The 23,555-nt window shown below is 40.1% G+C and overlaps 4 protein-coding genes, 2 long non-coding RNA genes and 2 other non-coding genes across 11 annotated transcripts; 5 read left to right on the top strand and 3 right to left on the bottom strand.

Annotated features, from left to right (window-relative positions):
* The first annotated feature begins 4 nt into the window (after window positions 1-4).
* LOC124203290 (chitotriosidase-1-like) lies at window positions 5-1,505 on the top strand. Its single transcript, XM_046600007.1, is given in 4 exon segments — window positions 5-200; window positions 268-429; window positions 432-719; window positions 781-1,505. Coding segments are annotated over 4 exon segments (1,149 nt in total). The 5' UTR covers window positions 5-94; the 3' UTR covers window positions 1,374-1,505.
* A 242-nt stretch (window positions 1,506-1,747) lies between these two features.
* On the bottom strand, window positions 1,748-7,874 carry LOC124203287 (chordin-like protein 1). Of its 2 annotated transcripts, none has more exons than XM_046600004.1 (10): window positions 7,585-7,874; window positions 7,022-7,173; window positions 6,709-6,805; window positions 6,214-6,434; window positions 3,903-3,996; window positions 3,735-3,840; window positions 3,423-3,622; window positions 3,068-3,333; window positions 2,529-2,688; window positions 1,748-2,458 (listed from the first exon to the last, which is right to left on the bottom strand). In XM_046600004.1, the coding sequence occupies exons 1-10, from the start codon at window positions 7,643-7,645 to the stop codon at window positions 2,292-2,294; spliced, it is 1,524 nt and encodes a 507-aa protein (XP_046455960.1). In that variant the 5' UTR covers window positions 7,646-7,874; the 3' UTR covers window positions 1,748-2,291. The 2 variants fall into 2 exon arrangements, with proteins under 2 accessions (XP_046455960.1, XP_046455961.1); XM_046600005.1 differs by having other exon boundaries at window positions 3,068-3,330; window positions 7,585-7,873.
* A 6,582-nt stretch (window positions 7,875-14,456) lies between these two features.
* LOC124202430 (cuticle protein 19.8-like) lies at window positions 14,457-15,228 on the bottom strand. Its single transcript, XM_046598779.1, has 3 exons — window positions 15,191-15,228; window positions 14,995-15,111; window positions 14,457-14,924 (listed from the first exon to the last, which is right to left on the bottom strand). Exons 1-3 carry the CDS (start codon window positions 15,194-15,196, stop codon window positions 14,529-14,531), a joined length of 519 nt encoding a protein of 172 aa, XP_046454735.1. The 5' UTR covers window positions 15,197-15,228; the 3' UTR covers window positions 14,457-14,528.
* A 1,893-nt stretch (window positions 15,229-17,121) lies between these two features.
* Window positions 17,122-18,919, bottom strand: LOC124202431 (probable chitinase 10). Its single transcript, XM_046598780.1, has 4 exons — window positions 18,801-18,919; window positions 18,564-18,730; window positions 18,007-18,489; window positions 17,122-17,935 (listed from the first exon to the last, which is right to left on the bottom strand). The coding sequence occupies exons 2-4, from the start codon at window positions 18,691-18,693 to the stop codon at window positions 17,313-17,315; spliced, it is 1,236 nt and encodes a 411-aa protein (XP_046454736.1). The 5' UTR covers window positions 18,694-18,730; window positions 18,801-18,919; the 3' UTR covers window positions 17,122-17,312.
* A 143-nt stretch (window positions 18,920-19,062) lies between these two features.
* On the top strand, window positions 19,063-20,932 carry LOC124202434. The gene is made up of 3 exons (XR_006878093.1): window positions 19,063-19,266; window positions 19,468-19,586; window positions 20,895-20,932. It is a non-coding gene; the product is annotated as an uncharacterized LOC124202434 (long non-coding RNA).
* Trnap-agg lies at window positions 20,383-20,454 on the top strand. The gene has a single exon. It is a non-coding gene; the product is annotated as a tRNA-Pro (tRNA).
* Trnap-ugg lies at window positions 20,789-20,860 on the top strand. The gene has a single exon. It is a non-coding gene; the product is annotated as a tRNA-Pro (tRNA).
* LOC124202432 lies at window positions 20,929-22,876 on the top strand. Of its 3 annotated transcripts, none has more exons than XR_006878091.1 (6): window positions 20,929-21,189; window positions 21,249-21,594; window positions 21,681-21,908; window positions 21,965-22,103; window positions 22,332-22,470; window positions 22,837-22,876. It is a non-coding gene; the product is annotated as an uncharacterized LOC124202432 (long non-coding RNA). The 3 variants fall into 3 exon arrangements; XR_006878092.1 differs by having other exon boundaries at window positions 21,249-21,548; window positions 21,614-21,908; XR_006878090.1 differs by having other exon boundaries at window positions 21,249-21,908.
* The last annotated feature ends 679 nt before the right edge of the window (window positions 22,877-23,555 follow it).

Genomic DNA, 23,555 nt, shown 5'->3' on the forward strand with positions numbered 1-23,555 from the left:
TAGTTACAAATCAGTTCGGTATAGGAAATCATCAGCAATTGTTGAGCGGTTTGAAATATACACTATCCAAGTAAATCTAAATTTCCATTTTAGAATGAGACTGCTTTTACTAGCGACTCTGTTCGTTTGCGGAGTAGTGCCGTACGCAGCGGCAGGCCGTTTTGTTTGTTACTTCCCAAACTGGGCCATTCAACGTCAAGGTATAATCAATTTAACTGTTATGTTTCTGCATAATTTATAAACCCGAATATATTATTGATGCAACAGATCCTTGGCAGTTTGGAGTGGAAAATATCGACACTAAATTGTGCACTCATCTCGTTTACTCTTTCGCCGATCTCGACGATTCCACACTGCAGATCAAATCCAGTAAACCGGTGGTAGATATCGTCCAAAAAGGATATCGCAAATTCACCGGATTGAAAAGCCAAATCCAAGTCTCAAGACCATGTTGGCCTTCGGCGGGTGGGGCGATTCCAACATCAACGACAAATATTCGCGGATGGTGTCCACCAGCGAAAACATCCAGACATTCGTCGACTCCGCTCTCCGGATGCTAGGCGACTACGGATTTGACGGGCTCGATGTAGACTGGGAGTTCCCTAGGACTGAGGCCGACAAAATCGGGTTCAGCAACCTTCTGGCTGCATTGAAAGAAGCTTTCGCTCCTTACAATTATATCCTTAGCGCTGCCGTTCCGGCTCTTCCGGCTGATCTCGGTAAAACGTCAGAGATAATAGTTTCATAAAATTTGGGTATACTTATTGGATTAGTTTACAGGTTACGACATTCCAGCCATCGAAGCCTCAGTCGATTTTATCAATTTGATGACTTACGACTTGCACGGACCGTGGGAACCGGAGACGGCGGATCACCACGCTCCGCTGCGGAAGCGATCCTGGGAAACGGCCGACAACAACGTCGAGTACAGCGTCGATTACTGGATCGCCAACGGACTCTCCGCCAATAAAATCAACCTCGGCCTGCCACTTTACGGGCACAGCTGGAAGCTCTCGTCCGATGTCGCCGTTCCACCTGCTCCGGCGGCCGGCGCCGGAACTCCTGGACCCTTTACCAACGTCGAGGGTTACATGGGCTATTTCGAAATCTGTCTTGCCGTCCAGAACGAAGGTTGGCAGGTTGTCCAAGACCCCGACCAGCTCACCGGACCCTACGCTCTGTCCAACACCAACGTCGTCAACTGGATTGGCTTTGACGACGTTGCCATGGTAACCACCAAAAGCAATTTCATCCTCTCCAGGGGACTGGGCGGGGCCATGGTGTGGGAAATCAGTTTGGACGATTTCCGCGGCTCCTGCGGCGCCGGAGTCAATCCATTGCTGACGACCATTTCACGCATTGTGGTGGCGTAACAGAAATTTTAATTCTTACATCCATTGAAAATTGAACGGAAAATTGATTAAATCAATCATTTGCATACCTGCCCAGAGACATATGAATATACATAGATGACACAAATAGATTAAACATTTACAACTGCAAAATATTTGGTTTGATTGATATTGATTTATTTGATTCCCGAATGACTAGCATTTCCAGTTTTAAAGAAAAAGAAGATGGAAAAATCAAGGTCAATATAATTGCTGTAGACGAGACAAGAGAAACGGTTTATTTTTTAAAAAATTGATCATGTTAATGTGGTCAGGTCAGGTCTCAAATTCACGAAGGGCATGGATTATTTGATTCGCAACGAATGGAACTTTTTATTATTTATTTTTTGTTTTCAATTTCGGGGTTGATTTTATATATTGAAAGGGATTTCATACGGAGATCTATACATAATTTCATCCTCGTTTTACATAATTAATTGCCAGCCGGTATAATATAATAGACTCCTAAAATATCCGATTCTCAAATTCGCACGAGAATCTAATATTATTATTATACTCACGGAAATGTACAAACATTATAGTTTTTCAAAACAACTTTATCCGCAAAATCTCCTTTTTTTCTTTTTTCTTTTTTGAATTTTTAATAGGACGCCATAAAACGGCGCGTAGACGTTCACGCGGGGATGTTCCGGGTGTTTTATTTTGGTAGATGAGGTATCCGAATACTTTGAATGCGGGATTAGAGCATATCCCGCCATGCGTGTGTAGTATAATTAGCATATCGTAGTCCGATACGATTAGACGCAATCCGGTTGCTGTGTAGAATTTTCGGGCCAGGCGTCAGATGTGCAACAACTTCTGGCCGGCCGGCCGGCCGCTTCTGGTGATAGAAAATGTCCAAATTTGTTTTTTGAAATGAAATGAATCCAGCACATTCACTCAATGAGTGTTGGCTTCCACTTCTATGGCTAAACAGCCCCTGCGGCTGGTGACTTCTTTCAAGGCCAAATTGCGCTCCAGCCGGCGGATCTTCTTCGGACATCCGGAATCGGGCAGACATTTCGCCTTTAATTTCTTTTCACGTTTGGAGAACCGCTTGACGTATTCTATTCAAATTTAATAATTTTTTAAAATTTACATTCATTACTAAATCAATTAAATTCAATTCAATTTTACTGGTGGCGGTGGCGCCGAGAAGGACGAAGCGAAAGCGTTGACGTAACGCCTCCGACTGGTCCCTGGTCAGATCCTGGACTTTGTAGGTTGTCACGGTCGGTTGCAGCATCCACATGTGGTGTTCGATGGCCTGTCCGTCCACTACTTGCTGGAAAATGTACTGTTAAGAAAAGATAAAAAGAAAAATATACATGCCAATCAATCTCAACAAACAGTCCATCCATTAGCATCCGCCATTTTCTTTTTAGCGTTGCGCAATTTCGGTTTAATCGCACTGTCGACACTCTCTCCCGAGAAGAGAAGTAATAGGATATAACTATATCTAGAAAGTGCCGGCCAAAAGGCCCTTTGGCGTTGATCTGGCCCGGCGATTTTTTCTTAGAAATGAGTGAAATCATCATAATTATCATGCGACACACGCGTTACTACACCAAAAGCTTTTACCAAACGTGCCGGGAATATTTGACAAAAAAATTTAGGCTCCCCCCCCCCCACCGAAAAAATAAATGTTGTGTGTGTCTTTCGATTTATTTTATTACCTGGATGAATTCGGAGGTGCTGCCACCGCCCTGGGCGCGGTGGACGATGACGTCATAATCCCTGGGCAAACACAAACTGAAGTTGCCGTGATGAGTCGACGATTTGATGAGCGCAGAAGAAGATGGCGGCGATAGACTGGGCCGCCCTGACGGCGATTTATTCGTCCGGCCGCCACTGCCGGCCATTGCCGACGTCCTCTGAATGTTGGACCGCGTCCCGGCGGCAGAGACGGGCGAAGTTGACAACAGCGGAGTCATGGGACCTTCTGTTCATCAGCGTAGGAGAAATAATTAAAAAAAATTAAAAACGAGACGGCCATCAGAGATCACATAAGACGGCCAGATTTTTATGTACCTTGAATGCCACCCTCGAGCGGACAGACTGGGCAGCAGCGGCCGGTGACTTTGACGGGCCTGTCGCAGTTGAGCGCCGGCCGACTGGGACATTCCAGCCGTTGGCATTCGATCTTGCCAGATTTGCATTTGCAATTGACGCAGTCCATCGGCCCGAACGGGCCCATCACCGGGTGCCAAGTCGTCCCGTGCAGGTAATATCTAAAGATAACGTCATCAAGTTTTAAAATGTCACATCTCTTCATAATTGACAGCCAAATCAGCGTGCCGGAATGTTTTAGAACCCAAATTATATTGAAATAGTATTAAATACCGTCCGCCGGAGATGCAATCCTCCAATTTGCTGTTGCCGGTCCCTTCCGGCTGCTGTTGGATAATGACGGGCGAATTATCCATTTCGTCCACCCTTCCAGCTGGATCTAATTTGACATTGACACAATTTCAGTTGAACAAATCATTCAATTTTATTCGTATACTATACCTGGACAGACTGGGCAGCAATCGTCTTTGGTGCGGATGGGATTGTCGCAGTCCACTTTTGGGCAATCTTTCAGTTGGCACATGACCATTCCTCCCTGTGTGCAACAACAAGTTGTGGGTATTTCCCAACCGAAAACAGTCCAATCAGCGCGGATCCGGGATTGGGTAGATGCGCAGTGGGTTTGATGATGGGCGCAGAATAAGACGCAAAACAAAAACGGCCAACACGCAGAATGATGACGTGAGAGCCGGGCCGGAGCGGTGGAATTTCCGATGCATAAATAATATAGAAGGCCAAAAAGGGCAAAAGATAAAAGAATTCGGTTTGGTCGTTAGTTAACAGTTTGCGTCAGTCGATGATTATATTCAACGGGCGCCAGAGTTCCAAGAAAAGAAAAGAAAAACCCGTCCGTCGTTCGCTATAAATATGTTTGGCGTTCATCGACGCCAAACAGATATAGTATGTAACATGTTATATACCCTCCCCTCCACCCCCTTTTTATTTTATTTTCTGTCGTCCGTTTGCTGTGCGGAGAGAGAGAGAGTTCTTTGTTTCGTTTCGTGTGTGATTTATCCAAACGCGCCAGTCTATTGGGAGGGGGTTCTCCCAGCACTCAATATTAGAATGGAAGCCGTTTGTTTGTTTATTTTTATTTGATCTTTTGTTGCTTTTCTTTGGCTTCATGATTATTCATGATGTCATATACGTAAAGACAGAGCCGCCGCCTCTACATTGGCCGGCCACACGTCAAATTAGTCGAAAAGACTTGCGCAGCTGGTTTCTTTTTGCACACACATCCGCTGGATGATGTCGATTTCAACCAAAAAGCTCAGTCGGTAGTACATGTACATTTCGATTTTTCAATATTGGCAATAGGTTGGTTCATCAATTGGCGCTGGAACGATTTCAGTATAAATAATCCCAAAATAAACACGACGAGGGACTTTTGAGAGCATCGCCATTCGCTGCTTCGATCGTAACAATCAAAAACAATCTGAAAAATATTCAAGCGAGTCGCGGGCGAGAAGCTATAGACAGCACAAGGCCAACAACAACAACAAACAACAACAGGGCGTGATGTTTTTACCCAAGTATTATAATACGTATAGAGATGAACACACAGCACAGCAGCACGTCTTATAGGTTGGCTGACCCATAGGGATATTATATTAGACGCCGAGTGTGTGTGTGTGTGTCTGTTGGTTTGGAATTGAAAATTATGGAGATGTCATGCAAGTGTTTGTTTTCTCCGAATAATATCAAAACAAAAACGGTTCCAAACATTTTTTTTTCCCGATTTCTCTTTTCGTGTTTAGCGCGCGCGCGTGAGCCTCGTTTTATATTTTATTTCTTTTCTTCTTCTTCTTCTTTTATAGACGTGAGCCTCTGTTATACTTTTGTTTTTCCTACGCACACATGGGTTGGCAGTTTAATGTCTGCTATATACTACGACTATACTATACGACTGGGACGTCATAGCAACTGACTATAAGGCCGGCCCCTACATAGTATATAGTACATTTCCCGCTGGAAAGAAATCTAATAAGGCTCGATGTGTGTGTCTTTCGTTTCGTTTCGTTTCGTTCCAGACACTTGCATGCCCAGCTATCCTTTCTTTCTATTTATGGAAAAGGGAGAAGAAGAATATTATAAAAGCGCTTGGGCTATTGTGAAAGCATCGGCAACGTCGGGCGGTCAACTGGCGGTCATAATAATATCGCGAGACGCGCGTGTAAAAAAAGAGAATTTCCCTTTTTTTTTCTTATTTTCTTATTTTTACAAAAGAAAATAAACGAGCAAGAGGCTGATGTCTTGTCGACCCCCGGAGAAATTTCAGACAAAAAACAATTCCGAGAGCTATACTCTATAGCATCTCATTTAGACAAGAAGAAAGGCAAAGGCAAAGGCGAAAGAAAAAGAAGAGAAACAAATCATTAGGAATTCGATTCACGTTTGTCCCGCCAAGTTGAACGCTGCGGCGGCTGCTGCTGCTGCTATACAGATCGGCGCAGCAGCATCCAATAATAATATGCTAATATTATTAGAGATCTAAAGGGTCCGAGAGAGAAGAAAAGAGTGTGACGGAATAAGACGGACACACACACACACGCCGATAGACGACATTCCAGCAACCGGACAAAACCCAAAAGGGGAAACAAAACCGAAAAATTCCAAATCAATTTGTTTTGCCCTAGCTCCCAGTCAACGCGTCTATAATACTCTGTTTGATGTGATATAACATTCCTCGGACAATTGATCGTTTTAGAGATTTCAATTAAACCCAAAAAAATTTACAAAAATTTCAACTGACCTCGCAAGAGCACTGGACGCACTGGTCGGCGTGCTCCGGTTTGAGACCGACGTTGGCCGAAGTGAATCGCTCCTTGTGGCGGTAGACGTTGCCGTTGTGCAAGCAGGTGACGCCCGACGACGTCGAACTGCCACCGCCGCCGCTCAGATCCGACAGGGAGAACGACGACACCGGAATCACGCTCTCCGGATGGAAGGCCCGAGTGGAAAATGTCGTCTCTTCTATACACACATTTCCAGAGAATCAAATATGTATAAGGTTGAAATATAAACAACTTGTGAAACATTGTCCGCCATTTTGTTCGACAAGGTGTTATATAGTCGGAGAGAAAGAGTTGAAGTCAATATTGTTAACACATGCCAGATCCTCGATATTCTGTTATGTTTTTTGGGGTTTCATCACGTCAGGGGCCGCCTCACGTCGTTGACAGCGTGAAATAGCCGCGGGGTGATGATACAAGTTTCGTTCCAATTGAGATCTGAATTTTGAACTTACTGGAACAGTGGGCGCAGCATTTGTTGTTGGCCGCCAATTCGGGAGAACTGCACTCCTGTCCGCCGCACTCGTGGATCGTGCAATTGATTTTCCCGCCCTGCAATTTAAAAAATAATAATGATTATTATTTTTAAATGATTAATTATATCTTTTTATAATATTAATTATCTAATATCTATTCATTATATCTTTAATTTAAAAATAATAATTTTAATAATTTAAATAATGAACCAAAAATGGAATTGAAATTTAAAAATTAATTTCAATAATTTCAATAATCAACCGATTATCGAATTGATCATTTTTGTCATACCTCTTGGCAGATGCAGGCGACGCAGTGGAGAGCTTCACGCTGTCCGAGCCGCGGGTACCAGACGTCACCGACCGCGTAATTCCTCGACGTGAAAGTGCAGGTCCCGGCTGCCGTCTCGCTGGGGCTGGTGGCCATTGCCATCAGTCCCGGACCTATAACCAAACAAGAAATATTAAGCTTCTCTATTTCTCTATTATTTCTACTATATTTTGACGACAACTTTTTTCAGACTCGTCTGTCAACGCCGAGAGAGATTATAGCTCTTATACACACACACACACACACACACACTAGAATTGTTTTACCAACACACACACACAAAACAATACAAAAAGTCTCCCGTTGAAAAAATCTATTTGCAGAAGCCTATCTCCCCCCCATAGAGAAAAAAAGACCCTTCAGAAAAAGCCTTCAAGGCCTGTCCAAACAATGGGCTCTTGTAACGGAAGGAAATGATGGATGTCTATACCATTACACGTAATACACACACACACACACATGTGCCGGTGGCCTAGTTTTTTGTTCCCCCCTCACCCTGTCAGCTGTTTGGTTCAATTATGTACCTGTCAAGAATGACGACAGGGAAATGAGTAGCAGCGTTGTCGAAACGATTCGATTCTTCATGGCGATCCAACACTTTTCCGATTCAAACTGATGGAATTTTAATAATCAGAAAATGAATCAGACACAATTTCCGTTTGTGACTAATAATCTGTGGCAATGATGACGTAAGTCACTTAAAAAATTGTGGTGGAAGAAATCTAAAAGACAAGTGAACGCAACGGCGGTCGGCAGAAGACTGACTTTGGGGGGCTTGCGGGGAGCACGTGTTATGTTTCCCCATTTTCTTTCGCTTCTAACAGCCCTCCGGCTCAATTGTTCTCTTCTCTACTACATCCTCGCGGTGTAAAACTGCGTGGAACATCCGCAGAGGGGCGTGTGTATAGGGGGTGCTGGCAGCAGCACGTCAATACACAAAACACACACACCCACTTTCCTAAAGATATATACACAAACAACGTGGACTTATTTAACTCGCAAGTGCAATGAGAGAATAATGTCATTCAATTTTCCATTTAACTTTTTTTATTTCAAAATTTTTATGTTGCCGAGTCAATCGAGAGTGATCAATCGAGCCGAGATGGAAATAGAAAATAAAAAGTATGGACGACATTTTATGTTTGGACTTTGGAGGTTGATGGATTTGTCGCGTTCGCCACAAACGGACCCGGTGAACCCGCTGTAGTCGACATTATATCTCACTTTTGTTTCTTTTGTTTCTTTTCCCTCCGAGCGCGGGGAATTTTCTATCTATAAACCTATACGTAACAACCAAATAACACACCAGAGCAGACGAGCAACTTTAGATGATATAGTATAATAAGCAGCACGGAACGCACAGATATAGTCCCCGCTGTGCGGGTGGAAACAAACCAATGTTCTATATTTATAACATATATCGGTCGTCCGCATAGTCCAGTTGGACACAACAATATGGCGCAATGTTACGTAAAAGTAAGAATTGCACTTGTGTGTGTCTATTCCTCATGCGATCGCCTTATATGTGACATTGATGGAATAACCTTTCACTGATGGGGGCTTTTTATTAGGCTACACATCGCATACACAACTCACGTTATATTTAAACATTGTGCATGTGAACATACACAAAGAAAAAAACTCTTTGGATTAAACCGGACACTAAGTCCGCAATACAAAAGGTATATATAATACAGCATGAACCATTATGTATATGAATGAAGGCTGTTTTTAAACCTGTTTAAAACAGCAGTGTAATACATTGTAAAAAAGTTGCTGCGGTTAAATATAGCTGTGCGGTGTAGTGTATATAGGCGCTAGCTGCTGGCAGGCCGCCGACTGCAGCTCTTCCGGGCGTGTGTGCATGTGTATAACTGTGTATAGACTCGCTTCATTAGCATCTTTTTCCCTCGCACACGGTGGTGGACCTGTGTATATACTGTTAGCCTATAACCAAATACACGTGCTTGCTGCTGCCTTCCATAATGCCCCTTTGAGCTGCTGTGGTCGCCGTGTGTCTAATACCATTCATCCGCGCGGTGATGAATGTGCTGCGTACCCAACAACCTCCAGCCCAGCACAGTCCCGGCTAACAATCAGTTGGAAATATACTATAGTATATGGACTGCCTGACATAACAATCTATTTTGAAAAATAAAACTGCTGATGTCTATATAGGATATAACTCTAGTCTAAGAAATATACGAGCTGTTCTGCTGATGTCGTTGACCTATTATTATCACAAACATGCACAATGGGCTTTGATTTCTTTTTCTCTTATTTTGCTTGGAGATGTTTAGAGCAGTTGGCGGTTGTTTGAAGACATTCAGCACAGAGTAATAAATATAGAAATGCAACTGAATGTCAGCTCGCATTGGGTGCGCTGGGAGATTTTCAACGATTTCAAAATAGAATAATATAGTAGACGTGCACAATCAAGTTGTTTTGACTGGTTCGCTATATACTATGCACACATTCTGTAATGATTTCAAGTATATCGTGTTGAAGAGGGCGTGACGTAATGCGCCATTGGCGTCTGCCAAAAAAGAAAATGTTTCGGGAAAAGAAAAATAAACGTGACTGGGACTTCATCCGGGAAACGCCCACCAGCAGACTCATCCCCACCCAGCAGCAGCATCACCGAGTCTATAAATCTTGCGATGATAATAATAATTGAGATGCTGCTGGACTATGACAATGGATCAATCACGCGTTCGTTCGTTCGTTCGTTCGTTCGTTATAATATTATCTATCGCCTTTGAATTGCATCGACACGCTTCGTGAAAAACTTTTGCCAGAGCGGCACACCCATTTTCACGATGTTCACGACTTGTAAATGTATGCACAACATGACGCAATTGACGCTTGGTTAAATAAAATCGTCTGGAATTCCAACTTTTCTTGGAATTCCACCGTCGATATTATATAAACATCGATTGAATTATTTTTTGGTTAATAACGAATTCCTCAGAAATTATTGGTTGGCGCTGATAACTGAAATAAGATGCTGGCAAACAAAATAATGAATAGTACACCGAAGAAACAAATGAATGATTCGATCAAAACAGAATAAAAATAAAAGAATGTTAATTTTGTTGAGTTACATAACGTCAATATGAAATTTTTGGGCTGGAAGAGAAAGCCGAGACGAATTCAATCGCAATCAATCAAATAAGCTTGGCCGTGTGTGGTCCTATAACCACACGTCGTAGGCTACTACACATATACAAATTATATTCACCCGCACAATCAAAATTTAAAATATCGTATAGCCATTATTATGAATGAAAGAAGAATCAAAAATGATTTTAAAATAACCATACTATAACCAATAAAATGTATACGTTGCAGTAATAGGAAGAGCGGACGTGAGAAACCCAACCACTCCGTCCGGATATACATGTCATCGAAATCTTGAGTGCGTATAGTAAAAAGTAAACGACGGTGGCGGACGCAATTAGAAACTACTGGGCGGAAATGTATAGCATGTCACAGCCGTTTTGTTTGTCGCGACCTATACACTAATTTTCTTTAAGTTCTTGTAGTGAAGCGACCCTTATAGAGTTTCTCGGAAAATGTCTACGACCTAGGCCAAGACGGTATTTCATGTAAATACTTCTTAAACGCCATGCCAGAACACAAACCAACACACGGCCCTTTCTTCATTGCGATCCATTACCATTCATCTTCTTCTTTCTCATGGACCTGTCAGGAAATTCTCGGAAATTTCTATTTGTTGACTATAAGCTGCACCCCTCAAAGCCTCTGAGCTCCAATTATAGGCCTAAACGATATCCCCATTTATTAGCTAATACAAACTTACCGCAGACATCATCCGAGAGTGAATATAACAGGATTATTACATAAACATTATTTTTAAAAGAAAATAATAATTCATCCATCCAAAAAACAAAAAGTGAATTGTATTACTCTGAAAAATGTTGTCCGTGCACTTATTACCCGGCTGGGTCAACAGCCTCCCGTCAACTAGAACGCGTTCACATTTCTCCTGCATTTCTCGTTTCTTTTTCTTGGGGCTACGGAGGGGGGGGGGGGGGTTGATGTATGCGGCGGATGGTTTCAAAAAACCTCGAGATTCCATCACATGAAGACGACACATCTTGACGTTTATTGACTTGATGGATTATACATCCATCCCGTCCGTTCTTTTTATTTTTTGTTTGTCGCATCTCATCAAAGTTTCTCGGAACCCAATTACCTCATTCGTCGAATTTCGACTTTTCCCAGAACTCTATAAAAACCACCGACAATATTCCTGTTCGTTATCCAATCCTCTTTTTCTTTTATAAGACACACACACATTTAACAAGATCAAAAAGCTCTCTTTTATTGCATGTGTGTGGTTGGGTTATAATATGGACCCGCCTAAAGGCTCGACGTAATCTGTGAGCGGGACGGCCGAATCAACGAGTTGATGGGGGCCGTTGAATAACTATATTATATTAATATCCAGTTCTAAATACATGTATACAACGGGCTATCAACCGTCAAGAGATACTATTACATGCTTTGATTTTTTTACGAGGAACGTGACCGTTTCCTATATTACCTGTGGCTTCCAGCAGCAGCACTCGAAAAGGGGCCGGGACGAACCCGCTGACCCGCTCGTGTCGTGATGCCGAAAACACATCTACGATATCGACAACAACTAGTTTGAGGCGAGTTTTATATTCAAAGAGCTCTGATGATGGGCGAGTCTATTACAATAAATAATACCGAGCGGCTACTTTAATAGTCGCATATTACTCACATCTCAAAAAACACAAAACAATGCAACTATAGAAGACAAAGAACGAATTATAAATCATTAATGGACTTAATGGTATAGCTAATGTTTGAGTTGTCACGAAATCTTCCAAAAGTTTCCTGAGTTGCCCAGCTGTGCATTGTCTACGAACGCATAATTTTTAACTTGACATTTCGGTCGATTCAACACTTTTTTAAAAAGATAATTAGCTTTTTCACGTTGATTTTTTAATTAGCTGGATTTACGCAAGATGAAACTTGAAAGTGACTAAGTGAGAGGCCGAATGCTGTTTAGTATCTTTCTCATCTCAAAACTTCGTTGTTGTTATTATCTGTCATCACATTAACCATGCATTAACTCGCCGATTTTCTTTTCACTCCAGAAATGAAATTCTCAGCCAAATAATCAGCAGTTGACTTGTACAGTTTACACTTTACTCAGCAATTGTTGGGAGCTCGTAGGTCGTCGGTGAAAGATTTATCGTTTCCTTTGTCGACTCGGGCAATCCTTGGCCTGGTCAGTTATAGGGTTATGGGAGATTATTTTTTAGTGTCTACAGAAGATTTTATTTTTTGTTGTTGACTAATTCGGTTGTAAAAGATTCTAGTTTGGCAGCCCTTGATTGCTTTTTCCTGTCATGGGGGTCTCTAAAATGCTGGCGGCAATCAACAAAAATGTTTTTATTGATTTCTTTTATAACCTATTGGTTAACCTATTGGCTGAACTGTGCTAAACATTTGTTTGATTGAAATGAAAAACATTGGATGACATCTGTGGTGTGCAGCATAACACAGTGTACTTAGGTACTAAATTTGTTTAACGTAATTGATCAAAGTTGAGTGTTTGTGATTTTTCTTAACATACAGCATAGAATCATTCTTATTTCTATTGAACCTTTGAAACATTCTGTATTCTAATCAATCTTGTAATTTCTAGTGGTGAAGTCGGCGGTCGTAGACGTGAATTGGCTATTAATAATCAAAATCGACAGTTTTTCCCTTCTGATGCCTCGTTAGCTTCAATCTAGATCCACTCTTCCGGATACATTTCAATCTTACCTTCACATGAAGACGTGCAAAAATTTTCGACTAGCAAATCCGGCCTTGGTAACGACTCTTTTATTTTAATTTTTACAAGATCAGTTTTAATATTTTTTAAAAATTTAAGCGAGCCTCGATTAGTTTTGAAATTCTTTTTTTTCCCCGCTATGTTTCCCATTCTTATCTGTAATAATTTAACATTTTATTTTTATTGGTTAACTGTAGCTGAACGAAGCTGTTATTTTTTTGCAACCGTGTACGTGATTCGCTTTCACAACTACTTTATTGCTTTTCTTCTTTTCTAGCACTTTCACAAACACGCTGACCACCGAAGAGCATTAAAGTAAAGGCCATCCCTTTATTTACAAGCTCTAAGATGCTGGGGTCATAGGGGTTGAACGAAATTTCTTGATGGCCGCTTTTCCTTTTTGAAGCCTTAATTCCCCCTTTTGTTTTAAAAGCCTGTTAAATTTTTGTATGGCCTTTTTTCCACTGCTGATGTTTTATTATTTCGTGTTCTTCCAAATTCTTAGGTGAGTTCTAGTGGACCAAGAATGTTGAACTTGTAATAGCATCCCTTGTGGTTCCAGATATTCAGCTTCCATAGTACGGAAGAAATCTAAACATACGAGTTAAGAGGTTTAATTTCAGGTTAGTTTAATTTTTTTTTGTCATTGAATATTGTAATATTTTAATCTTTTACCTTTGTCGACTAGTACCGTTCCCTGTGGATGTTCCGGTTGCTACTATAATATTGTGGCTAACGGGGTGGGTCCGCTCTACATCATCGAAGATTTGGGATCATCCCCGCGGTTTAACTATTAACAAGAACTCCATCATAGTCTGCGGTAAGAATTAAGATAATGCATTTTGTTTTTCTTTGAGTCAGGATCAAAAGATAAGTCTGGAAAACCTTTTTGAGTTGTTTGATTGTATCTGCATGGCCCATAGAACAGGGACCTTAAAAGAAATGGACGATAGCGTTTGCGATAGGGTCCAACCGAGTCCAAAAAGTGTTTTGAATTTGAAAGGAAACAAACCTAAATCTATGCAATAGGTAACGACAAATTCGACATTTAAATTGTGAGTCTCCCACGAACGTTTTGCAAAGGGAAGAGTAGTGATCGGCAGATCGGCAGATCGGCCACTATATTGACCTAATATTCATAATATGTTCTTTAGCAATGAGGGTTTGAAGAAAGTGAGATTTTTCGTAAACAAACACAACTAACATAAATTTGACAGATAACTGAAATCGCGCGATCAAGCGCGCTGATGGTCGAATGCTTTTTTTTTTTTTTTTTCACTGAAAATGTTTCGTCTTACTGTTATTGTTTTGGCCCTAAGGTTTTCCCTTCTTTGGATTGCCTTATTCTTTGTTTTTCCAACAGTTTCTCAATTATTGCGCTTAGTCACACCACAGTCACAACTAGGTTTCTTTTCCCATTTATGATTATCTCCTTTTTTGTTAGTGGCTAATTTAAAATTATCCAAACTGACGGTAGCACGCAAAAATTCTGGAACCCAGAAATATTTTTATTTTGGTGTTTTCGAGAGAATTTAATTATAGACGTACTACTTTCTTTCATCTAACTGAATTTTTTTTATTAAATAATAAGTTTAGATACAGACATTTCAGTGGTTTGAATCAACTTTCAATTTAGTACTGGGGCTGGACTGCGGGGGCTTTGTAGACCGGAGTGGCGGTGTAAGCCGGGGCCGGGGCAGAGTATGTGGGAGCGGTGTAAGTGGGAGCAGTGGGCTTGTAAGTTGGGGCGGAGTAGGTGGGAGCGGTGGGTTTGTAAGCTGGGGCGGAGTAGGTGGTAGCTTTGTAGTTGGATGCGACGTATTCGGGATACTTGGCTTCACCGGTGTACTTGACGTCGGCGACATATCCGTAGCTGTCGGCCTTGTAGGTGACAATTTGGGTGCGGCCGTCGGGAAGGACGACGCGGTATGATCCGGTTACGACATTGCCGTCGACACTCTTCTCAGAGTGTTCGTAGTCGTTGTAGTAATCATTGACGGCCCAGCTGAAGTCGTAAGGTTGGGGAGTCTTCAAAAAATATTCATTCACGAAAGTTAATTTCCATGTTTCTTTAATTAATTTATGAAATGTGACTCACCTCGTATTTGGCTTCATATGTAGATTTGTATGCCGGAGCTTCGTACTTGGGAGCGTATTCGGCTGACCTGTAAGAATCGGCGGCAGCGACAGCGAAAAGGGCGGCGAGGATGATGAACTGTATGAAATATGAAACATTTGAGGCCATGTACAAGGTAATGCGTTTTATAAAATAGAGTTTTTAAAATATTTCCTACTTTCATGTTGGAGTAGTGGTTAACTTGCTGAAAACAGTTGGTAAACTGATAATTTCAGTCTGATGTGTTCCCGTTTTTATACAAAATTGGGGAGTATATTCCGACTGATACGTTTAAATATGGCAATTTGCCAAAGTCATGCATTCAGCAAAAGTGATTGGTAGAGGTTGTGCAAATAATAAGTAGTCAAGGCAAAAGAAAATTTAAATGCACACCCCACCCATCTACTCATATCAAGGGAAAAGTTAGATGAACATTTGACAACCGGTAACAGTTGAGTACCCAATTTGGATCATAACTTGATTTGAAAAGAAACCGTTGCTCAACTTGTAGAGGAATTTGGATTTGGTTAATGACCTACAAAACAGTCACACCTTTATTGACGTTCTTTTTTATCCTGGTTTAGAAATCCCTGCGGGAATTTCCCCTTTCTTTTTTTTTTTTCATACCTTTTCATTATTCAGATCAATTGGGCGATTGTCGGTCGAAAACTGTACACCAAACTGGTTTAATCGATTGATGTAGATTTCGTACCCTACAACAGTTAGTTGTTCGTTGTTGATCACAGCCATCAGCACAGTCCAAGAATAATTGAATTTGTTGAACAAGAGAACTTATTGAAATAAGCAAGAAGAAAGGTATTGTGTAGTCGTATCCGACTTTGGGTACACGCTCGTACCTCATGGAGTAAGCCTGGATATGAGTTTAGAAAGGGATTTGAGACGAGTAGATTGTGTTATTGTAGCGTTTATTGATAAAATCATATGAACTAAGGTGGAAATAATGCGTGGATATAGATGTCATTCCATCGATATGCTAGGAATCGATCCTGAAAACTTCTTGGTGGGTTATAGACTTATGGCGGGCTTTAAAACTATTAGGTTTAAATAGGGAACTTTTTGACTTTTTGGTGGGCTTTAATGCATTGACAGAAATTTAGCCTAGTTTCATAATACATATTTTATGAATTAAATGTATGTACTATCAAATATAAATTCTTATCCAATACTAACCTTATTATTTTATTAACATGCTCCAACACAGTAACAATAGCTACGTATACAATGGCTATTCCTCCATCCTCATTCACATTCACAAGGACTTATTCCTCGTTTACTTCATATTCTCTGTGATTCTTTAATGGATGCATCCATACCAATACTGTTACTGATTCTTCGATAATTTGGCGGTCAGCTAAAGGAAGAAGCTCAAACTTGAGCAAATTAATTAAGTGGACGAATTATTGAACGAATTTCTTTTCTGGTTTGTTTTGGGTTTTTGCGTTGTGTTTTCCGCTTTTTCATTCATCTTTCGTATTTTTTTTCTTTCAAATTTGTTTCGCAAGGTGTCATAATGTTGCTTTTATTCTACTCTTCAGTTTTGCAAAAACGATTTCTAGAATCCAGAAATTTTATAGCGCGTCCGAAGGTTTATAGCAGCTGAAGTTGATAGAATGTTAGACGGAAATAAAACCAAAAGTGAAATGGAATGGAGTGCATTGAACAGATGATAGATTGTATTGCTTGACACAGCTAGGCCTTTTTTTTATTGTTTCAACACTGCTACTTATATGATTTGCTATTTAAATTTTAACACTTTTATGTTTTCCTTCTTCCTAACAATGAAAGATGTTATGAGTTTCAATTTTACGAATCGATTATTCGTCGGATTGACACTTAACTTTTGTTTTTGTCCATTTTTAGGAGGATACTCTACCGTACTCTACTGTCGATAGGTAATTCATCTACTATGTGTGATGAGTTATTCCTGCTTTCTGGCGTTCCCGTTTATACCACGTCTAAGTGAGCTGCCATCTTTAAAACAAAAAAGGTAGGGCATTTTCCAAAATTAAATTTTTATTACATCGTTTGGTACTTACTACTCCATCGAAGCAAAGACGCTGCCTTAAATGAAAAGATCTTTTTAAAAAGCACTTTTGAGTTGTTTTATTGAAACTAGGTAACAATAAGAGACAAGTAAGAGAAACTGTTCTTAATAATAAAACATGTAACGAATCTGAATTGAGCTACTAACACCTTGAATATTGGATTCGGTATTATTTCTTATTTTATTTTACTTGTTCCGGGATTGGTTAGACATAAGTTACATCGTTACACCTAATTTAATTGTCATAGCATACGCAGTCGCATGTGGTATTAAGACCGTTCAGGGTGTGGTAGATGGCCGTTGTAATGGGATTGACTCCAAGACCACAAATATCCTTAAAGTCGTCGTTGCTAATGTCCCAGAGGAAGGCTCCACCCAATCCTTTCGATAGAATGAATTGGGATTTGACAATTGCCATGGCAGGATCGTCGTAACCAACCCACGTCTTTGGATCAGTTGGAGACACGGCGTAGGGACCGATCCTTTGAAAGGGATCTGGGAATACCTCCCAACCCTTTTTGCGAACAGAGGAGCAAATTTCAAAGAAAGCCATTTTTGCTTCGCTCGGTCCAGCTTTCTCAGCTGTTGCTGGCGGGATAAAGCTATCCGACGACAGCGATCGCGGTAGGGTCCAACTGAGTCCAAAAAGCGGTATACCCAGATTGATTTTGGACGCTAACAAACCTAAATTAGTCCAATAGGTTACGGCAAAATTGGCGTTTAGATTGTTAGTCTCCCACGGACGTTTCAGAAGGGGAGAATGATGATCGGCTACTGTCGGTTCCCATGAACCGTGTAAGTGAAATGCTCTCAGGTTAGTAAAATTTACATTTTCATTCAAACTTGACACGTCATAGTCTAAAAAAAAAATAATTTTATTAATTCATGATGTCTAATTTGTTTTTATTCTTTTTAAATATTTGAGGTACCTCCGCCGATGGATGACGAATAATCCGACGGAGCTGCCGGAAGAGCTAGACTCAGTAGATATCCTTTTGGACTGAAAGCGGTACTCAGTGCGACGAGCAAACGGGCGAAGCTCGTCTTGACGACTGCATTAGGTATATAATCATAATCTAAATCCAAGCCATCGAAATGATGAAGTTGGAGGAAATCCACGACTGAGCTGACGAATGTGTCGATGTTGGAGTCGTTTGCAATCAGCGCAGCGTACTTTTTAGAGCCGTCGTTAGCGTCCGTCCAACCTCCTAGTGAAATCATCACCTTCAGTTGAGGGTTTTGGGTTTTCAGGGCTACAGATTTGCTGTAGCCTTGGTTGTCGATGTCGACTAGCTGATCTTTGATTGCAATCTTGAAGGTTGATTTATCGAGAAGAGCGAATGAATACAACACATGGGTGCACATTGTCGGATCGATGTTATCAACGGTGTATTGCGCAGCCCCGCCAGATTCTAAAAGTCGAGCATTGGTAATTTGTTTTAAATGCATTTTTGATTTGAACATTTTGTCTTTTATAGTTTTATACTTGTGCGATAAAATGCCCAGTTGGGAAACGAGCAAACAATTCGTTTGCCTGGTTCGCCATGGAGTATAATAGGGAGTGACGAAAGTTGAAGCAGTGTTACTATTTTGATTAATTTAATCAACAGATTCATGTTCTGTTCTCCTGCAATCGGTGGTTGGGAGAATGTCCTGAAAGTGAGATTTTCCCGTTTCTTTAACAACACAATTAATGTACGTATTAGAGATTGAAACCCCCTACCTTCTAGATTTTAAATTTGACGGACAGCCGAAGTACGAGCGCACTAATGGACGGATCTTTTACTGTTCACTAAAATTGTTGCGTCCTATTGTTACTTTGGCTTTAGGGATTTCCTGTATTTAGATTCCTTTCCGTTCTCTCTTTGTTTTTTTAAGAATTTCCCAATAATTGCGCTTGGGTATCCACACCACAGTCACCACATCCCGACTGCTTTTCCCCTTAGTGATCTCTTATCAAGTTGAAACAAATTTGTCAGTCAAGGTCCAACAACATTATCCAAACTGCTAGTAGCATGTGACATTGGATGCTAATTTATGCAAACATTTCAATAGAAGTTTCGTGCAAAAAAGGTTTCTAGAATCCAGAAATTTTATAGCACTTTCGAAGGTTTATACGGGTTTATAGCAGTTTAGATAGAATGTTTGACGAAAATAAAACCGAGTGGAGTGCGCCGAATTGACGAAAGGTTGTGCTCGGGGTATTGCTTGACAGCTAGGCCTTTTTATTGTTTCAACACTACTATTTATGAGCATTGACATATGTCACAGTTGTATTCTTTCCTTCTTTTAACAGATGTTATGTTCGGTTATGTTATGAGTTTCATTTTTTTTTTATCGGTAACTCATCAAAGTGACACTTGACTTTTCTTGTTGTCCACTTTTATTAGGAGGATACTCTTCTGTCGATGATTCATCTTATCGACTATTATGTGTGATGAATTATTCCCACTTCTTTGGCGTTATCGGTTCTACCACGACTAGAGGAGCCACAATTTTTTAAAACAAGGTAGGGCTTTTCAAAAATCAATTTTAATTACGTCATTCTTGGTATAAAAAAAACGTTATCTAAGTAAGTTAAGTTTTTCAAACTCATGACCGCTCGCGTAAATACTGATCCGTATCAGCCAATTCCGTGTTAATCGATCTAAACTACGTGTGATGTAAACGCTGCCCGAAATACGGGCTCAACATTTTTTGAATTTCAAAAACTTTCCTGACGGCGGTCAATATAGGAATAGAACTAAGAATGGTCGGAAGTCAGCAGTTCCGTATCCACTTGATTTTTAAATAGCAAGCCAGTTAGCGCGGTAGTGTTAGCAATGCGAATTGTAGTTTTTATTTTAAATTCATTCCAGTGATACAAATTTTGATGATCACAATTAGTTCTGTTCTGTAAGTGAAAATACGTTAGCACTGGTCATTTGAAATTTGAATCATGGATAAGCAATCGAACAGTCGTCAAACAAGGGATCCTTTGTTGTTTAATGTGAGTTGTGGGGACTTGTGGCATGTATTTTGAATTTAAGTTTGATATTTTCATGTCCATGATTTAACAAAAAATTAGGTGGAATGCTTTTCCACTCTGCAGATGACGTTGAATGACTTGCCCAGGTACGCCCAGGTATAGCACCAAATACGCAAAAATTACTTGCCGTCGGTCAGAACGCTGAGTCCGCGGCATGCATTTAAAAAGTTGGGATACGGATATCAACTTGAATCGAGCTACAAGTTATACTGCTAGTGATTTTGCAGGAAACCTTCATCATTCTGACTTATTTAAATGTAATTTGGGGTCGTATATCGGCTCGATGGTCTAGGGGTATGATTCTCGCTTAGGGTGCGAGAGGTCCCGGGTTCAAATCCCGGTCGAGCCCTGACGTTCATTTTGATTTTGTTGATAAGGAACACCTATCCATATTCTTGAACGTTGTTTGTGTAATATCTGGTAGCTAATTTCATCCCAAAACTTAATACTATGATGCAATAGTATTGTCGTATATAAGCACCTGGCATTCAGCAAATTTTCATTTCGATTAAGAAATGAAAGGGGATGGAGGTTTTTACAGATAGCAGAATCTTAAAGTTGTCACTTATTTATTAGCACATGAAAGATAATTATTTGAAGATGGCAGCATCTTTGATTTTAACTTAACAATCACTATGTTTGTTAATACTAATAACTTTTAACTAAGAACTTTTAGTTATATCGGCTCAATGGTCTAGGGGTATGATTCTCGCTTTGGGTGCGAGAGGTCCCGGGTTCAACTCCCGGTTGAGCCCTGTTTGTTAATTTTTTTATTTGTTCCTATTACAGATTCGCTCGAGAATTGACTTGTTGATCAGCGACGACTGGAATGAAGAAGTCGTGCTGTGTTTCTCGGTGTTTCTTTCAGTTAAAGCAAGATTTGCTTAGAAAGGCGAAAACGTTCATGAATAATTTTACGACAAGAAGCTGCAAAATGATACTACGACACACTTTGACGTGAGTATTTGAAATTCCAGTGAACCAGTTAGTTCACCAGCAATAGTTTCTAGTTCTGGCAAAAAGCCAGAAAACAATGTAAGAAGAAACATCATCAGCAATTTATCATTTCAGGATACCACAACAGGTATGGTTTAAGTCAATGCAACCACAGACTACAACTAACTACACATGTTATTGAAATAGATCTGTGCATCACACAGGGTAATCAAGAGTTTGCAGTTAGCCTACTCAGTACTCTTCTTTCTAAAGACGAAATGAAATCCTTGAAGATGTCTTGGGGCTGTTGTCACCCCTTTGTCCAACACCCAACAGCGTCCTGAAAGGACTGCTACTTTGCATCACCACAATTGAAAACATTCCAGCCACAGAGTTCCAGCACAGCATATTCTTTGCAGATGTGAGCTAACTACATTTGATATAAATTCACAGACTGTACAGATTGTAGATAATGTAGAAGAACTGGAAAAGAAATTGGTGGCTCTAGTACTGCTACTCATTCACCTTAGAGGACTTAGGGATTAATAATTCTGTAATTTTTCCACAATTAGGTTATCATTTGCTAAATTGATTTTAAAGTAGTTTTGAAAAAAAAAAATTTCCTTCCGTTCCGTCCAGTCTTTCGGGTGCCTAAGGAATATGTTGGATATCACTAGGCGGCTAAAATTATGTCTGCTAGATGGCGCGAGTGTCTTCGTTACTCAAGACATGCCTGGACCACTCTCAAGACGAAATTCCGCCATTTCTTAAAACACTGATTGGAAACCATGTTGAAAACGTATCGTTGGATTGGAATTGGATAATACGGCGTACTTTTCTGTTTTGAAATTTTTATTCGTAAAAATGGTAATTGCTCTTCAGATTCTTGGATGTGACTGTTAATTATTTGTGTGTGAATTAAGGTATTTATCTGGTAACAGCCTATAATTTCTACATGGCAATTTCTTCTGATCATGTGGCCTGAGCAGCACTTTTTGTCAAAATGTCCTCTTTTTCCGGTACCAGCTCCACGTTTGCCAGAAACACTTCAGAACAACTCGGGTAAATATAATGTTCAACTTTCTAACTGTGAGACTACAGATTTAGTTAGTGCCTATCTCTTCAACCTATTTCAGTTGTGGAAATTGAACCTTGGAAAAGCTTGCCAACTGTACATTCCTTTGCAACATTTATTCTCAAGGATTTTGTAGTTTGACTTAACTTCGATCATTTTTGTTTTGTTGTTTGGGATATTGTTGCTTCATGAGTTTTCTTTTTTTTTTTGAATAGGAATAACATGCTGGTGGAGTTGAGCTTTCCGTTGCTGCCCAATGGATTTGAAGCAGCCATCTCATAAAGGGTGTTCCTCTTGCTACCTGTACTGTTGTGTGTTTCATCACATGAAGAGAAACACTTAGCTACAATTGAAGTAATTATTTCAATTAACTTTCTAATGGTATGGCTCATTGGAAAAGCGTGCCAAGTGCCAACCGTAGATTCCTTTGGAACATTTATAATGATAATTCTTAAGAGATTGCATAGTTTAGCTATACTTGTATAATTTTTGTTATAAAGCTAGTTGAAGTCTTAGCTTCACTTTCTTCTTGGTTCCAGTCTAATTCACACATGGATTTTTTCAACCAGTCTGTTGAAATTGACATGTACAATTTCCTTAATGGTAAACTTATGATTTGGGTTAACTCTTGTAAATAACATTAAGTGACATTTATTCGTCTTTTCATTGACAGCATTTCCACTTATGCTGAAGATTAATTCATTTCATTTTTGGTTATAGGTTTAGCGTTTATGTTCGCGTAGTTGCTGTCCGATGTGGCACGTTGTTGCAGCCTACGCTGGTGAAAGATCTTTCTACATCAAGTTCAATTGGCCGTTCCTTGGTGCTGGTGTCGTGTTACCGAAGTTGCATCATTATTTTTGTTAAATTGTCATCGTGACATGCAGTTTACCGTTTATAAGTTCAGAAGCATAAAAAACAAATATGGGATGTTTATCAACAAATAATAAACATGTTTCCGGGATTGGGAAAGGAAAGTGGAGGATGTTGGAGGGGGGAGGATATTTAAAGTTTGGATAAAAATTCAGTTAATCTATAACCCTACAAATGTATCCCTACCAATCAAACTCCACAAACATAAACCTTCCAATCCTTTAAACCCCGAAAACATACACCTACCAACCCTTAAATTTATACCCTTACCCTATAAACCAATGTTGTTAGACCATGTAATAAATAAAAAATAAATATATTATATGAACCTATTTTATTTTGTTTTTAAAAGGTTAAAAAAATTCAATAAACAGAGCGTCCGGTTCAAGACGGTATTTCTTCTGTACGAGTTAAACGCAACCCGCCACCACCGCTGCGGCAATGAGACAAAAAGCGATGGTTTAGTTTTGCGGAAATCTGCGTCAGTCGAGTTACAAATTTTTCTAACTCAACATTTTCTATCGAATTTTGCATCTAGTCTATTAGTGCAAATAGCGATCCTATGT

The sequence above is a fragment of the Daphnia pulex genome, chromosome 9 (assembly GCF_021134715.1).
Source record: "Daphnia pulex isolate KAP4 chromosome 9, ASM2113471v1".
Lineage (NCBI taxonomy): Eukaryota > Metazoa > Arthropoda > Branchiopoda > Diplostraca > Daphniidae > Daphnia > Daphnia pulex.

Excerpts from the sequence above, each read along its gene's own strand:
- LOC124203287 (XM_046600004.1), bottom strand. The coding sequence starts at position 7,645 with ATGAAGAATCGAATCGTTTCGACAACGCTGCTACTCATTTCCCTGTCG. Across the intron at positions 3,997-6,213 it reads GCGTCCAGTGCTCTTGCGAG|GGAGGAATGGTCATGTGCCA; the intron begins GTCAGTTGAAAT and ends TGTTGCACACAG. Across the intron at positions 3,841-3,902 it reads TTGCTGCCCAGTCTGTCCAG|ATCCAGCTGGAAGGGTGGAC; the intron begins GTATAGTATACG and ends ATGTCAAATTAG.
- LOC124202430 (XM_046598779.1), bottom strand. Across the intron at positions 14,925-14,994 it reads CATATGAAGCCAAATACGAG|ACTCCCCAACCTTACGACTT; the intron begins GTGAGTCACATT and ends TATTTTTTGAAG.
- LOC124202431 (XM_046598780.1), bottom strand. The coding sequence starts at position 18,693 with ATGAATCTGTTGATTAAATTAATCAAAATAGTAACACTGCTTCAACTT. Across the intron at positions 18,490-18,563 it reads CTGGGCATTTTATCGCACAA|AATCTGGCGGGGCTGCGCAA; the intron begins GTATAAAACTAT and ends CTCGACTTTTAG. Across the intron at positions 17,936-18,006 it reads TTCGTCATCCATCGGCGGAG|ACTATGACGTGTCAAGTTTG; the intron begins GTACCTCAAATA and ends TTTTTTTTTTAG.